Source organism: Ictidomys tridecemlineatus, chromosome 3 (genome assembly GCF_052094955.1).
Source record: "Ictidomys tridecemlineatus isolate mIctTri1 chromosome 3, mIctTri1.hap1, whole genome shotgun sequence".
Taxonomy (NCBI): domain Eukaryota; kingdom Metazoa; phylum Chordata; class Mammalia; order Rodentia; family Sciuridae; genus Ictidomys; species Ictidomys tridecemlineatus.
Window position 1 is genome coordinate 70053461 of NC_135479.1, and position 17790 is coordinate 70071250.

General features: G+C 36.5%; 1 protein-coding gene across 1 annotated transcript in view; it reads left to right on the forward strand.

Annotated features, from left to right (window-relative positions):
* The first annotated feature begins 13311 nt into the window (after positions 1-13311).
* LOC144375669 (adhesion G-protein coupled receptor V1-like) overlaps positions 13312-17790 on the forward strand; it is an 87469-nt gene continuing 82990 nt past the window's right edge. Inside the window, 2 exon segments of the mRNA XM_078041116.1 lie at positions 13312-13366; positions 14270-14643. Coding sequence (XP_077897242.1) covers positions 13312-13366; positions 14270-14643 — 429 coding nt within the window.

Below are 17790 nucleotides of genomic sequence, written 5' to 3' on the forward strand. Positions count from 1 at the left end.
ATATATATATATATATATATATATATATATATATATATATATCATAAGTGGATGCGATATCTTTATTTTATTTTTATGTTGTGCTGAGGATTGAACCCATGGTAGGTGAGCACTCTATCTCTGAGCCATAATCCCAGCCCTTGCTAACATTTTATTGAAGAATTTTGTATTTGTTTCTATAAGGGGTAATCTAAAGTTTTCCTTTCTTGTAATGTCTTTGTCTATTTTGGAATCAAGGTAATACTGGCCTCAGAGAATAAATTAAGAAATATTCTCTGCTAAATTGTTGAAAGTTTTGTGAGGAATTGGTCCTCCTCCCCCACCCACTCCTCCTCCTTCTCTTCCTTTTCCTCTTCCTCATTCTCCTCCTTCTTCTTATTTTGGAGTACTGGGGATTGAACCCAGTGCCTCACACATGCTAGGCAATTAATCTACCAGTGAGCTAAATCACCAGCACTTTTATTTTACTTTGAGATAGAGTCTTACTAATTTTCTATGCAGTCCATAGCCTAGTTGTGCCAGGGAAACAGGTTAGGTAGCCAACAGACCAAAGAAAGTGCCTGAAGACAGCATGGGAGATGTATGGTTTATTGAGAAAAGCTTACAAGAGATCAGGACTGCTCCAAGAAGAGTTCAATTTTGATAGTCAGAGAGAACCTCAGGCCCTCACAGTGTTCTGTCCAGTAGTGGCTAGTTAGATGAGTGACATGCATCATTTCCAAAATGCCCTCAGTTCTGTGCCTGTCCTCACTTTGAGATAGTTTTTTTTTTTATGTTAGGATGCAGAAGCAATGACATCATCAGCATTTTGCTTACTTTGCTTGAATGACCAGCATTCCCAGGAGCAATGGTCCTGGCATATATGCAAGAAAGTAGTTTTCGACAGAAAACACTAACTTGCCCTAGTTTCTAGAGTACATAAGAGAAAGCCGGTGGCCTTCAAGATAAAATGTATCTGGAGTTTCCAACCCAGGCTTGATCTCATCCCTTAGCGTGGCTAGGTTTTGGGAAACAGAAAGGAACATTTAAGGATGTTGTGTTTTACTGTCCTCCTTTTATTTAGGGGGAAATTCAGTTGCCTAGACTGTCCTTCAACTTGTGATTTACCTGTTTCAGCCTGATGAGTAGCTAGGATTACAAGTGTGTGCCACCACTCCTGGTTATTCATTATTCTTTACCAGTGAAGCCACCTCATCTTGGGAAGATTAAAAAAATATTTCTTATCACTGATATAATCTCTTTACTTTGGTATACATTGTTCATATATTTTACTTCTTCTTGATTCAACTTTGGTAGGTTATATCTTTCTAGGAATTTGTCCATTTTATCTAGATAAGATTTTAATTAAATTTTTATCTACTTTGTTGGCATGTAATAGTTTTTCATATTTCCTTATAATTTTCTTTTGTTTGCTTCTGTAAGGTTGATGGAAAGGTTTCTTCCATTTTTTCTATGACACATTGGTTATTCCACATATTTTGGACTTATTTATTTATTATTATACATATTCATTCTTGTTTTGACTTACCTAATTTCATTTCATTGTTTTCAGAGAATATACTTTGTATCATTCCTCTTTTTTATTTTTTTAATTGTAAGTTTTATTTTATATCCCTTCACATAGTCTGCCCTGGACTATCCTATGTGAACTTCAGAAGAAAATGTTTGCTGCTACTATGGGATGGCATTGCTATCACTGTCAGTTTAAAATATAGTTTGTTTATAATGTTAGTTATTTCCTCTATTTGCATGTAGGTATTCTGTTATGTTGTTCTTTCCCTTATTGGAAGTGAAGTATTGAAGTTTCTAAATATTCTTGTAGAATTATCTGTCTTATATTCAGTTCTGTCAGGTTTTGTTTCACGTTTTGGGGGCCTGTGATTTGGGAATTCTTAAGGGAGAAAACATCGGGCAGTGGGTGTCCCTAGACACATATGCACAGAGATCATGTGCAGGTGCTTTTGCCCCACCACAAAGGCTCTTCTAAACAATCTGTTCTGCCTTTGGTGTCTCCCCAACAAACACCTGAGAGACAGTTAGGCAATTGGTATACAAACTGCCTGAAAAGCACCAGGCAATTTTCTGTTTGAGTTAGACAGGTTGGAGCAGAGGATCAGGGAGGTGGGTGGAGTGGAATACAGAATTATATTACCTTTATGTTATGTGGAAAATTGTACTGCACCATCCAGGGATAATGGAGGAAGGTATTACCTCAATGGTCCAGAAACCTAGAAGGCTGTTTGAACTTGCATGTTTTCCATGTTGTCTTGGGACCTTGACTATAATATTCCTAAAGAAGTGAATTTATGTCAATGGAAACAAGAACACATGTCTTCTAGGGTCTGACATCTTCCAGACACACCAAGATTTTTTTTTTAACTTTTTACCTGTAAATGGAAGAATAGATATATTTCTCCACACACAAATACACAGGCACACTCATACACACTCTCATGAAAATTTATATTCATATATTCATAATTCTGATAATACATATATTTATCTTCCATGGTTTTATCTCAAAAAAGTACAGATACATCAAACTTTTCTAGGAAAACAATTCTAGGAATATCTAATTTTTAAAATTTTGATTTATATTTTTAACTAATGCCTCTTCTTGGGCAGTAATTTTCTGTGTTTATCGTTTCACTTTTCTTAACTTACCTTTTTGACTCAAGATGTGGCCAAAAAGCTAGAAGACCTACCAAAGATTTTCTGTAAGTATTATGAACCTGAATTCAACTTTTGAAAAATATTGAGTGACTTTGAGATCAAAGTACTCATCTCTGATGGGAATAGCACCAGGTAGAATCTTTTGTGCATATTGTTAGTGAAGGATGGTGAGCATTCTTCCACTGAGCAGAGCTGGGGATAGGGCTTCTCCTGTCTCAAAAAAAGCAAAGAAACTGAGAAGGACACATACTCAGAATAAAACACCATTCCTCCCTGATAACTTCCCTGGAGCCCTGCATGAAAAGGTGAAGACAGGTGGCACCCCTAGGCTGGGCCTAAACTCTCCACTAGAAGTAGTTTCAGATTCATTCCAGTCTACTGAACAATGATAATCTAAACACTAAAATTTTGATACTTAATCATTGCCATTATATTATTAGGCTAGAGATATTTTATAAGAGGTTTCCTCAAATGCCCATATAGGACATATTGGTAAAACACAAATACAATGTATTACCTTGGACAAGCTAAGAATTATAAAATGTTCATCTAAATACTTGAATCTCTTACTTTGTTTTATGGGTTTTTAACCTTTATCCTGTGAATGTTTGTGCTGAGGATATCTTTCAGAAATGATCCCCTAGGCTACTACCTGTTTGACTGTTATTTTTGGTGTAAGATGTAAGGCTGACAGTCTGTTAACAATGTTATTACCTGAAAAAATTACAAAATGCATGACAACAGACTGAAAAAGCTACATGAGAAAAATCTTATCTTTATTATTTTATTTTAGTTTCTGAGGATGGGGAAACATGTATTCAGGTCATTAAAAAGAAAAAAAAAACAAAACCCCAAGCCCCCAAACCAAGCACTATATATTGATTAAAGGGAAGGTCAGACATGTCCTTATTTTACCTTATTTGAAATTATTTCTTAAAAAAATATTTTTAAGATAACTTTTAAAACATTGTACTAATATACTAATAGCCATATCCTTAATCATATGGCAAGAGATAGATTTTATATTCATTTTAAAAATGGGAAATCTGTTGGGCATGGTGACACATGTCTGTAATCCCATTGGCTCAGGAGGTTGAGTCAGAAGGATAACAAGTTCAAAGCCAGCCTTAGCAACTTAGGGAGAACCTGTGTCAAAACAAAACAAAACTGGGATGAAGATCAAATTCGGTGGTAAAGCACCCCTGGGTTCAATCCCCAGTACCTTCCTCCCACCAAAAGGAAATATTTATTGAGATAATGCAATTTTGGTTATAATTGACTGATTATAGAACTGAAAGTTTTATACAGGGCAAAATTGTATGTTGTAATTTTAACAGATTTTACTTCAATTTGACAAAGCCCACAAAACTTTAGCAAGTGGAGAGAGAAGTAGGCCTAAAGTTTGCTTGTTCTTTTGGCTGAACAGATGTGATGTATATCAAGAAGGAAACTAACATTTGAGATTGAACAACTACTAAGCTAATGGGTCAGCAGAACGTAATTCTAACTACAACATGAGAGTCTTGCCTGTAGAGATGGCAAAGAAAAGCACATTTGCAAATTATCAGGATATACCATTCAATTCTGTGATAGGAAATATGATTTTTGCCTACTATGGCCTGAAGTTTTAAAATCAGCTATAAAATATAATGAAGAAATCCCAGGTCCTAGGTGAAAAATAGCCTAGGTCCTGCAAATGTTGGGCCAGTTAAATTTCAGTTTTTCCAATTGGGAAATCCAGTTCTCCCAGATTTCTACTAGAATGGGAGCTATTTGAAATTCTTCAATCAAATTTTTCCTCTTGTTATTATTTTCCAGGTTCTACTCTCACTACCTGTTTTGGTGGTCAATCTCAGTCATATTTATCATATTCTAATTCTGTGAGCATCAAAATGAAATTTATAAGAAGGTTTAAATTTGATAGATTCTAGAGGGGTAGCCCCACCATTTTTATTTTTCATGTTACTTAAGAAGTCCTTGTCTACTCAGGTCTTAGGAAGCTAAATTCTAACTTACAGAGCCCACTTTAGAACACAATTTATTGCAAGAGGAAGTACAAATATCCTGAAGCATCACAAATGAGTTGTAAATGGTTCTTGGACCACAACAGATCCAGAGGGTAAGCTATAATTTTCTCAGTACATTATAAATGTCTTAGCCTCCAACTTACCCTGTACCAGGAGTAGAGATGAGTAACTAGATAGGTCCACTGCAAGGAAGGGTAAAAGGCCCAGTGAGGATTCTTGGGATTGAATTCTGACATGAATCTGGAAGAATACATCTACAAAAGCTATTGGTTCTTTGAAATCTATTGGGTTGGATATAGTGCTTTTTTTCACACTGTGGCTTTAATATTCTAGATTTGGAAAAAAACAATTTCTCTCAACTATAAGAATCACTGTTTCTTTCCACTCAGTGACTTGTACGGGCTGCTCAAGTATTAAATATTAATTATCTCTGTGATTTAACAATGAGTGTATATGCATTCAGAGAGATGCTGTATTGGAATCAAAACCAATTAACAACTCAGCTTGCTCACAGCTTATGAATAAGTAGGAAGAAAAAGGACTCCTTTACAAATGCTCAAACACACCTTCTTAGCCACTCTTGCTTCTAAAGAATTCTGGAGACCACTAGGTGTCGCTCTGCACAGATCCCTACGTTTGATGCAAAGGCCACGAAGAGCTCCGTTCCTTAGCAAAGCTGTTCTCCTTTGCTTCATGAGACAGACTGTACACGATGGGTGTAATTTAGATCTGGAAGAAAACTTTCTGGGATTTCTACCCTTCATGTCCATTTTCCATTCTCTTGATTTCCTGGGTAAGACGCATTGGGTGGTGAAGCACACCCTGCCAGGTCTAGTCTCCTAGATTTCCCAGCTCCTCCAGGCAGAGCAAGCTTTAAGAGAGGGAATCACCTTCATGGTGAGACTTGAAGCTATGACTTCAAGACTTTCTTCTGCTTCAAATATTTGCTTTAATACTGGGTGTTTCCTACCAGGTGTGAAGGTTGTCCAGCAAGATCTGCCCCTGGGCTAGGTACACTACAAGTTAAACATATTGTTATTTAGATTTATATGTTACCTGGTGCTCCTCAACATCACATTAACATTAAATTGAGTTATTTAAATATATTAAGTTAAAATGATATTATCTATCTGTCTCTTTGAAAGGCACAGAATATGGATTTAAGAGTGTATGTTTCAGTTAATGAAAAGGCAAGCCTGCCAGGGATGTGGGGAAATACAAGGCTGGAGTGTTAAATTCTCATGATATATATTTTAAAATTCAAGATTGTTGATAGAACTACACAGTCAGAATAATATTTTTTTAAAAAGGAAAGTAATATATGTTAGAATTAAAATATTAAATTCATAAAACTTAATAAGCACATGTGGATATGAGGAAACAGTCTTCTTTAGAGTCAGAGCAAATACCACAATCATTTTCTAGTAAAAGAGGTAACTGAGAGACAGGTGAGGTAGTGTATACCTGTAAACCCAGTGAATTGGGAGACTGAGGCAGGAGGATCACAAGTTCAAGGCCAACCTTAGCAACTTAGTGAAATCCTGTTTCAAAATAAAAAGCAAAAAGTCTGAGAGAGTAGCTTAGTAGTAGAGTGCCCCTGAGTTAAATCCCGAGTATTGCCCCCTCCCAACACTTTGAAAAGTTACACACTGCATTATTTGGGAGACTGATATGGTGTCATGAATCCCACTACAATATATAATTTAAATGCTTGAATAAAAAATAAAAATTAAAAATTCCAATGTAGCAGAGTAACACTCAACTAAAGAACATCTTCAGCCCTGATTTGGTATTAGTATATATTAAAATTAAAGAGAATTGTGTCCTACTTGAAAAAAGAAAACCCACAATTGCCTTTCAAAAAAAGGAAGAGGGAACTGAGAACTGTGATTCCCATCACTGGATTAATTCATTTGATGTATTAATAGTTTGAACGGATTACAAATCTAAACTGAATGTTTAAGTTAGATTTGCATAGAACCCAAAGGTTTAATCTGTAACCTCAATAGATATAGATATTTTATATTAAGAATATTTGAATTTGAGGTATTATGTAGAGTAATTTATTCACATTATCATATTAAATCTTCATAATAACCTATCACTTAGTATTTTATGTTAAATTTATTGATAAGAAATTGAAATTAAAAGGGGTGAAGTAACTTGCTCAAATGACATCCTAATAAGAGGTAGGGCAGGATCTAATCTCAGATTGGAGGGTTCTCAGGGTCAGAGCCCTTAACCACAGTGATTATTACAATTCAAAAAATGCTTTATAGTTTTCAAAATGTTTATAGCATTTATTTGTGGACAATATCCTTTTAATCCTGAGAGCAGGGAGAGTAGACATGACTTTCTCATCTTACAAATGTGAATCTAGAAGTTTGAGGAGTAAAGATACTTGCCCAAGGTCATGGAATCAGAACTCAGATGCAGGCCTAATTCTATTAAACAGTCTTGCTCCAAAGATTAGACGTATAGTTAGCAAGGCAATGTAACAGCAGACAGAGGGAATTCTAAGTAGAATAAAGACAAATGGTGTCTATCGTGCAACTTTACTGACTATTTAAAACCTGAACAGCCTTTGGTCAGGGGGAAGCAATGGTAGTTAGAATTATTAAAATCTGCATGACTTGATTTAATTAATTCTTATATTACTATATGCTTTGGACTCTCAAATACATTGATTTGTGCAAATCTGAATACTTATAGGCACAACTGATTACCTGTATAATCATCTTTATGCCCAAGAACTGCCTATTCATCCACAGGGATTGGATTAACCTCCTGTTATGGTTTAGCTATTAGGTATCTTCCATCCCTCCACCCCAAGCTCATGTGTTAAACAATGCAAGAATGTTCAGAGGTGAACCGATTATGAGAACTGTGATCCCATCACTGGATTAATTCATTTGATGTATTAATAGTTTGAATGGGTTACTAGGTGATCACTGTCAGCAGATGGGGTATGACTGGAGGAAGTAGGACACTGGGGGTGTGGCCTTGGACTCTATCTCCTTCCTGACTCCTTGAGCTCTCTCTTTCTCACTACTTCCTGCCCATCATCAGCTGAGCAGCTTTGCTTTGTCATGCCTTTCCACCATGATGTTCTATCTCATCTTGGGCCCAAATCTATGTAGTCAACTGACCATGGACTAAACCATAACACTGTGAGCCCCAAATAAACTATTTCTCATTTAAGTATTTTGTCATAGTGACACACTACCACATGTTATGCTCTCTCATCCTCTCCCTACCAGAACTGAAGAGAACAGAATTCATGACCAATTCAATTAACTTCTATGTGTGGCTAGAATGGCAGACCATGTAAAAATGGAGGATCATTGGAAATGTGTGAGTTATAGACTGAATTGAGAAACAGGAAAAATAGTTCTTAGAAAATTAAAAACAAATGAATCAATGAGGCAAGCAGAGATGAAAAATTAAAAAATAACACTTTTCGGGAATGCATTTCCAGTTTCTGGTCTCACTTCCATCAGGATGCCTGATCCTTTTCTGGCCATTTGGCTAGAGATGGGTTTGGCTATTTATGTAGCAAGGTGTACTGATCCAACTTCCCATTTCAATTGGTTTTTGTCTCTGTTTCTCCCTTTGGAGGTTGCCATGGTTTGAATGTTTTCTGTCCATCCTCCAATTCCATGTTGAGACCTAATCCTCAATGAGAAAAAATTTAAAAGATGGGCCTTTGTGATGGTGATTAAATTATGAGGCCTTATGAATGGAATTAATATCCTTGTAACAGAGAACCTAGAGAAGTAGCTAGCACCTTTCACCATGCAAGACACAGTGAAGGTACCATATATAAGAAGATGTGTCCTCACTGGTCAAAAAATCTGTCGGTGCATTGATCTTTGACTTTCTATCCTCAAGAACTTTCAGATAAATTTTGTTGATTCTAAGATATACAGTTTATGGGATTTTGTTATAGGAACCTCAGAGAGAATGTGGGGTGGGGAGTGGAAAGAGCAGGCCCAGAGAAGATGTATGGTGGTCATAACTGAAGTCATAGCCTTGCAAGTGATGGTAGTTGTACAAATACAAAGAATCAGGCAATTCCTTAGGACATCTATGGATATAAAAATGAACAGAAGTCATAACAGGACTCACTTGGCTGGAAAAGGAAAGTTTGTTTTTTTCATCCATAAAGAATAAGCACATTGTACTTCTTTTCTGTTTTTCTTTTTTTTTTTTTTTTAGTTGAATATGGACCCAATATCTTTATTTATTTATTTCCATGTGGTACTGAGGATCGAACCCAATGCCTCACACGTGAGAGACAGGCACTGAGCTATAGCCCCAGCCCTGTTTTTCCTTTTTTTAAGTTACTATGGCTATCATTGGGCTTCGCTGTGGCTTTCTCCTAGGTGCTTTTCTTTTTTTCTTTTTGTACCAGGGATTGAACTCAGGGGCACTTAACCACGGAGGCACTTCCCTAGCCCTTTTTTTGTATTTTACTTAGAGACAGGGTCTCACTGAGTTGTTTAGGGCCTCACTAAGTTGCTGAGGCTGATTTTGAACTCATGATCCTCCTGCCTCAAGCCTCCTGAGCTGCTGGATTACAGGTGTGCAAACCACACTCGGCCTCCTAGGTTCTTTTCTATGTATTATAATAAATCTAGCTATGAAATGTCAAGAGAGCATAATGCTGTAACTAACATTTATATAGTTCTTTAGCTTAGAAAGTACTTTGATGGGCTGGGGATGTGGCTCAAGCGGTAGCGCGCTCGCCTGGCATGCGTGCGGCCGGGGTTCGATCCTCAGCACCACATACCAACAAAGATGTTGTGTCCGCCGAGAACTAAAAAATAAATATTAAAAATTCTCTCTCTCTCCTCTCTCACTCTCTCTTTAAAAATAAATAAATAAAGTCTTCCTCAATTTCTCTCTTTAAAAAAAAAAAGAAAGTACTTTGACTTATTAATACTTTACAGTGCAATGTTTTATGGTACCCTCTGTGTACCAAGTGCCCTGTTAAGGCTTTGTGTATAACAGCCGACTCCCATAACCGCATCCAGGGGGAGGCATTTTTATCCTTAACTTACAAATCAGAAAACTGAAGTTCAGTGAGCAGAACTGATCTGCCTACGAATATTCAGGCAGCAGGGTTCGAACCATGATTTGGAGCCGCAGTTTGCACTCTTTTTTCCCAATGAGGATATGTTCCTCCTTCCTTCATTTCACTTTATTCATCCATACAGATGAGAGGTAATCACTTCCATAAAAATATACATGATTAGGTCAAAGTAATGTCAAGTAAAGTATTCAAAAATAATTGAGAACTATAAAATGGAAGTACAGACTGACTTAATGAAGTAAAGTGTGAAAGTATTGGATCAATTCCATCCAATTTCTCTGGCAGAGATGAGAAATAAGTCTATCATCAATTTTAATTTAATTTAATTATTTTAAAAATTTAACAAATACTTATTGAATGCCTGTCTGTTCCATGCCAGGTATTGTGCTAGACATTGGAGATTGAAGTTGATAAGACATGGATGAAATTCATACTCCTAATGGGCTCACAAAACAGTGAGGAGGGTGATTTATAAACAATCCAATACAGTCACTAAAGGGTACTTAGGGAAGTATATATGAGTACAATAGGAACTCAAGTAAAATGTTTGTAAAATGTCATTTTTTTGCTGTGCAAAGACACTGAAAATATTGCCAAAGAGTTGGAAATTGAGCTGAAATGTTAAGGATTCATACTAATTTGCTAGGTATACAAGGAAGTTAGCATGAAAAAGATCACTGTCTATTCTATTTGCTTTGAAAATTCTTGTGAAGGAGATACAAGAATTTTCAGAGCCAGTTCCTCCTGGGATTTATGAACCCATTTTCTTGTAGTGAACATGGACTAGAGCAGGGAGTTGAGCTGCACTGGGAAGTTCTAACTCTGCTGCTGTAGAATTTTCTCTTCTGAACGTAGATATCTAGCTCTTTTTTTTTCTTTTTTGGGTACCAGGGATTGACCTCAGGGGCACTCTATCACTGAGCCACATTCCCAGCCCTATTTTGTATTTTATTTAAAGACAGGGTCTCACTTAGTTGCTGAGCACCTCACTTTTGCTGAGGCTGGCTTTAAGCCTGCAATCTTCCTGCCTCAGCCTCCCAAGCTGCTGAGATTATAGGTGTGCACCACCATGTCTGACTGATATCTGGCTCTTTTAAATGCAGGGTTGTGTAGGTACCTGTGTGTGTTTAGATTCTTATTTCTGAGATTTGGCTGCTTTTGCCTTTGGAGGACACAATACAGTACCCACTGTGACAATATGTAATTTGATAAAGTACCAATTATATTTATTATTTTCCTAACACAGTTTCCTAAGTTATGTATTACATTATGTATGTGATACTTATATATCACAATACTGAAATGCTTAGTAATATCTTGTAGCCTACTTGGGAATTGCTTAAAGTAATATTTATTTAGACAAGAAGTTGTTGGATGATATCAAATATCTGGAAAAATAGCAAGAAATCAATGAATTCTTAAAACTCAGGTTTTCCAGATCAGTGAGAGCATCCAGTGAAAACCTGAATTGATATGACTTAGTCTAATAAATGCATTAATAATTAGCATCTAAAGAACACATGAATTGATTGTCCATTTGCCCAGCACATTATAGGATAGGCTATTAAATTAATATGGGTTGCACAATGACAAAGATAGGATGTTATTAGGTTATACATGTTGTGGCCAACATAGTTCATTGGAAAATATTCTTTGAAATTTTAATTGAAGTCATTGGGATGTGTTTCTTTCCTTTCCTTTTCTTTCTTTCTTTCTTTTTTTTTTTTGTGCTGGGGATTGAACCCAAGACCTCATGGGGAATATTTTCAAAAGTTTGTTTACATAAAATCTCAGGAAAATGAAACCCAAACCACAGCAATGTTAAATGTGAACAGCCTCTAATAATTCAATTCATGCTGAGTGTGACACAGAAAAGTCCCCAGGAAAAGTGTCTCTGATGTGGGGTCATAAAGGAATAAAAACTTTAGTTGGAAAATACAGGGAATACCTGAGAATACTGCATGGTCATCCAGTTATTCTATGAAGAGCTATTCATGTCCAGAGACTTTCGTTTCCTTTGGGCAGAGTGCCAATGGAAAAGGCAATACAGACAAAATGTATTCAGATTTTAGTGCATTTTATTTCATTTCACATGGCATTAACATCAATAAGGAGTGATTTTATGATAGAATTGACTTAATATCTATCCACTTGGGTTAACATTGTCAGTTGATAACACTGGATTAATACTTTTTAAAAAAATCTCTAACCTGGATAATGCAATTATGAGCATTATCAAATTTGCAGACAGCACCAAGATGGAAAGACTTAACACTTCAGAGATCACATACTCATGGCAGCATAATCCTTCAAGTTAAGTAGCTTAAATGCAGTTTCCAGTCTTCTTTAATGACCTGGTGGTAGTCTGTGACTTATCATTAAAAGGAAAAAGTACAGTGTGCTGCCTTCCATAGGACTGTTGAGTTATAAGAATTACCTGTACCATGTTTTATCTCAACTCATAGCCTTTGCACTAGTAAACACATAAAGGGACAGTAGAACATTGTCATAAACTCCACAACTGGAGACTGTTGGCTGTGTTTTGTGTCTGGGTGTGCTTATGAAGATCTCTCCATCAGTGTGGATTTTTGTTTTTGTTTTTGTTTTTCATCACACTGTCTCAGTAACTATATATTTGTCTCTTGGACTTATCAGTTTCTTAAGCATAAGGAGTGTGTCTTTTAAAAAATTATCAATATATTCCCACTATCCAATATGTAAATAGGTGTTCTGCATTTTTTAAAGAATAAATGAACTACATTTATGTTTACTGGCTTTTTTACAGGAGTCCAGAATTCAGCAGGGTTTTCATCAAGGACTCCAGTTTGAACTTGAGCAATGTTGGTCTTTGGGTTCAGAAATGCCTAGCTGCAGTCAGGAACTGAAGAACTTGTCTCCCTGAGGACTCTATGAGAGCTGGGACGCACGTGGTGTGTGTAAGTGAGAGACAATCCCCCTGGGGGCTGTCAGAGCTATTCTGGACCTCAAGTATTGGCAACTTTGGGAAGCTATGCATATCACAAGATAGGGGTGGTACCAGTGTTATAAAAGTCATGTTTGATTAGTGGATGTCAAGTGGAGGGAGCATGGAGGAGAAGCATGTGGCAAGAAGTGTGCTTCTTGGATTGTCTTCTGATTCTGAGATGCCTTTGGGCATTCCAAGATAGAAGTAGAAGGATGGTTTGACCTTTGTAGTAGGTGAGAATGGGAGCCAATGAAGGGTGAATTATTTCTGCGTGAGTGGTTTTATTTATGCCTATAAGTTCATGAGGCCTGGAGAAATGGAGGTTACATTTCTGTCAGGAAAAATTGTTATATCCTGCCAGCTCATTGGTTGGTAACCTTTAGTTAATTAGGACAAGTGACATTTTAACTATACCTAATTGTCTTTCAAACGTCTGATTAGAAAGAAGTTCTGAGTTGGAGATTTCATGAATCATATCAAATCCATTTTGAATTTGTCATGTGTATGTCCTGAAAGGAAAACCCATAACCCTGGCTTCATCCTCAAGGAGAATGCAGATTCTGAATGGGAATGCCTGTTCTAGCTGGGAAGCTCCAGAGGAGCCAGGTTGACATTTTATTTACCTCTGTCTTCTCCATGGCTTGCCCTGGGTCTGGCACAGAAGTGACACTTAAGAAATATTTGTTGAACAATTTGTTATTTGAGTTCATAGCCCTCATGGGGGCAGAGTACATGTAAGTTGTTCCAAAAAATCATTATTTTCATGGAAAAAAAATGAATAAGGGACTCAGCAAATCTCATAGTGCAAGGGTTCTATATTTTTTCTAAATTATTTTTTCCATTCCTCCATTTTTTACTGTAACAGCTGATATTGGTTAAATTATTTCTTAGGTTTTATTCCCCCCTTTCCTTTCCTTTTTTCCTGTACCCTTTCCTCTCCTTCCCTCAATTTTTTCCTCTCTTCCTTTCCCTCATTCCCTTCCTTCCTTTATCTCTTTTTCTTTCATTCTAGCAATGTTGGTGAAGTGTCACAAGCACCTGAAAGACAGTGACAGACAATAATAACAAAAAATTAATGTCTTGCATGTCACTAGGAAATAGAAAACCAAAAAGCCAGAGGCACGCAGGTACCATCACATCAGAAATGGAATTCTAGCTACACTTGCTATTTTCCTTTCCCTTTTGTAGCAGTTTGGTGACCTGTACATTCAAAAAGCACCAGGAATTCACTTTCTATATTAGTTAAGTGATAAAGGGTCTTAGTGACACAGTAGTTGCTTAGTGCAAGTCTGTCAGGTACACCTTTTCTAGTAGTCTCCTACCTTAAATCAACCCATTAATTCATATCTATGGACACATGTATCTTTCTTGATGGATTTGTATATCAGTTATATTAAATTTTTACATATAAAAATATTTTTCAATAAGATATTGATTGCTTTCTAAATTAAGTTACAATTTAGGACATGACAGTTGATATGTAGCATTTAAACCTCTGTCTCATTTCAGGTCCTGGAATATTGAGAATTGGAGCAGGAATGAATGGTAATGACCGGTTTACAGGTCTGATGCAGGATGTAAGGTCCTATGAGAGGAAACTGACCCTTGAAGAAATTTATGAACTTCATGCTATGCCTTCAAAGAATGATTTACATCCTATTTCTGGATATGTGGAGTTCAGACAGGGAGAAACTAACAAATCATTTATTGTTTCTGCAAGAGATGACAATGAAGAAGAAGGAGAAGAGTTATTCATTCTCAAACTAGTCTCTGTATATGGAGGAGCTCACATTTCTGAAGAAAATACTACAGCAAGATTAATCATACAAAAGAGTGACAATGCCAATGGCTTGTTTGGTTTCACAGGAGCTTGTATACCAGAGGTAAGCAGTGAGCTGGAAAATTTTGTAATTAAAAATTTGATTATGGGTGAGATTGTTTGGGTCTGGGCATTCTTTTATTTGGTAAGATTGCCAAAGTATTTACTTTTGGGGCCAGAAGTGTGTGGTATAGGTGGTGCTTACAAATATAAATTACAGTCTCTGCCCTTATAAATTCAGAGTTTGATTCAAATTAATGAGTTGGTGGCACGCGCCTGTAATCCCAGCAGCTCCTGGGGCTGAGATAGGAGAATCGCGGGTTCAGAGCCAGCCTCAGTAATGAGCAACTCAGTGAAACCCTGTCTGTAAATAAAGTACAAAATAGAGCTTGGGGATGTGGCTCAGTGGTTGAGTGCTCCTGAGTTCAATCCCTGGTACTTAAAAAAAAAGTAAACAAGACAGCAAGTAAATCTTAGCAATTATCCTTAAAGTTACTGCATTTTGAAAATTCAAGTTGTATTCCACAAATAATTTACTTTTGGGTACTGCTTTGGATACTGTATAAGTAAATAAACTAATATATATTGAAAGCTAGTATATATAATTGTTAATGAAATTTTATTCAAATATGAGTTTTGAGGTTTTTTCCTTGTCCAAAGCATACTTTAGTTGTTATAACATTCTTCAGTGTTGTCTATAGATGCTTTTCTTGCCAATCTTCTTGGCCAGCTAAATTCATTAGCAGTTTTACTGTGCTTATCAGTTCTTTCCATGTTTTCAAAGATTAGTAATCATCTTGGTTTCTCATTCAGTAATATGAGAGTGAATGAAACTACTTCACAGGTGTTTTGTGTGACAGCAACAGCTCAATGTCTATGGATGTTGCCAAGAAACAGGAGAACATTTCCCTTTGAAAGTTGATTCTAATACATTTAGAAGAATGTCTATGTAAATTGAAATGATTAAGAAAAGTAGAGGTGTATAGGACTTGAAAAATTTATCTACAGCACAGGCATCATTGTAGCTTAAGTGGGAATGCCTGGCTCTCTGAAATGTCACATAGTCCCTTTAGCTCTGTGGTTTGGTGATATCATAAGAGATCTTCAAATGGTGGTCATATTTTTTATATCATAAGTAGAGTACCTCTTAACTAGAGAGAACACACATCATACAAATCTGCAACTTAAAAGAGAAATGTTCATCAACTGTGAAACTACTTTATATGAATGTTCAGAGAACTTTTATATATCAAATTTTATGTGCCTTTCTGAAAGTCCATATTATAGGTACAGCACATATTAATTATTAGTTTCTTTATAGTAAAGAACAAGAAATTGTCATTTTCAGGCAAAAGAAGAAGATAACCCAAGTTGAAGTAAGTGGGAAATGATCAAGTCATATGACTGATTTGTAGCTTAGTGATTACTAGTGCTTAATGAATATTAGTTTCCCCTTTTGATTCTCAGATACAATGGGAAGAACTGGAATTTGAACATACATGTGTCTTGTGATTCTAAGCTGCTATCTTTCTCTCTAAGTTGTTAATATCATTATTTTTAAAAAGACCGATGGCTTTTATCAAGTTATAAAAACTACTGGGGTGCCACACAAACTCAGATTCCTTTCAAGATCTGTCCTCATGTTGTTCTCTTCTTTGGTTTCTGTCTGACTTGTGTTCCACCATGCGGCCAGCGCAATGGTTTCATTAATGAGGTTCTTGGCATAAAAGTTAGCTAGCAGAGATCAAAATAAAACACACAGACTCAGTTACCTTTTTACTATGACCAGGTCCAAGATGGCTCCCCTCTTTGGTTCCCACCTCTAACTGCCCAGCAGGGCAGCAAGGATTACTCAGGGCTAGCAGAAGAGAGAGAGAGGGAGCACACCAGGGAGTAGCCTTTTATTGGGGAACAAGAAATTCAGGGGAGAATTCCATCCAATGAAGGTTGAGGGGGGACCACACTCCAAGGTCAGGGTCAGTGATTGGGCGCCCAGGGTCAGTGGTCAGTCACACCCCGACACAGACGAGTTCTCTCATCAGGAGAGGGCCGGGAAAGTTCCGACACAGCCAGAACGCCTCAAACCCAAAGGGAGTCGCCCAGTCATGTGTGAGAATGGCTCCCCACATTGTGTGGCTTCAGTTTTGACCTCTGGGCATTATTGATCTCTCTTTGCAACACTGTTGATCCACATCTTCATGTTTAGTCATTGGAACCTCAGCTCCAAAGACATTTTCTGTGTGAACATCTTGTTTTAAGTAACTGATTTCTATTTCTGCCTTGTAACTCTTTATCCATCCATAGTTTTATTTTTTCTTTCATAGCATTGATCATACTCCCAAATTCCTTCTGTTATTTTAAATTCTTCTTATTTACTGGTTATCCCCCTCCACCACAAAAATGAAAGATCTTTGAGTATAATATGGTCTTATTGTTTATTATTGTATCTATACTACCAAGAATGGAGCATGATAAGTACTCAATAAATCTTTGTTGGAGCTTATGAATATATTTTAATATTAAAACATGAAAAATACATAGAGCAGTTAAGATTTAAGATGTATTTTGACTAAGTTAAAACTACATGAACAACCAGACTGATGGGGAAAAAAATACATAACAAAATTTTAAAACCTGCCATTATAGTTAAGATTTCAATGCTGGCTTGCCTCTCAAATTTCATTGATAGATTGTGGTGAGTATTGGTTTAGTTATCTAGGTATGTAGCTATATTCCTGTTGACTTCTGACTTTGAACATGACTAGCCAAGCCTTTCAATGCAGAAGAGAGAAGTTTCCTCCATAGACCATAGTACCCAAGCTGAAGTTCTGGAAAGAACAAAATGGAATGGAAATAGAATGTGTCCACATTAGAAAGAAATATTTAGATGATTAAATAGGAAAATTTTTGTTGACTTTCAGGAAGATTACACAGTTTCATTCTTAAAAAAGTTAATAGAAAATTTAATCTCTGTGATTTGAGGTAGGAATCCTCAAATATTTTCAATATCATCATAAACAACAATGATATTTATTGCTTGCATACTTAAGTCATTCTCAAAGTAACCCAGAGAGTCCATTTCCAAGGACCCCTGGAGTTTCCTGAGGTCCTTTCCAGGGGGTCTACAAGGTCAAAACTAACTTTTTAAATAATACTTCAGTTTTTTTATTTCTTCCTTTTAATGACATTTTGTACTAAAAACATAGCTTCT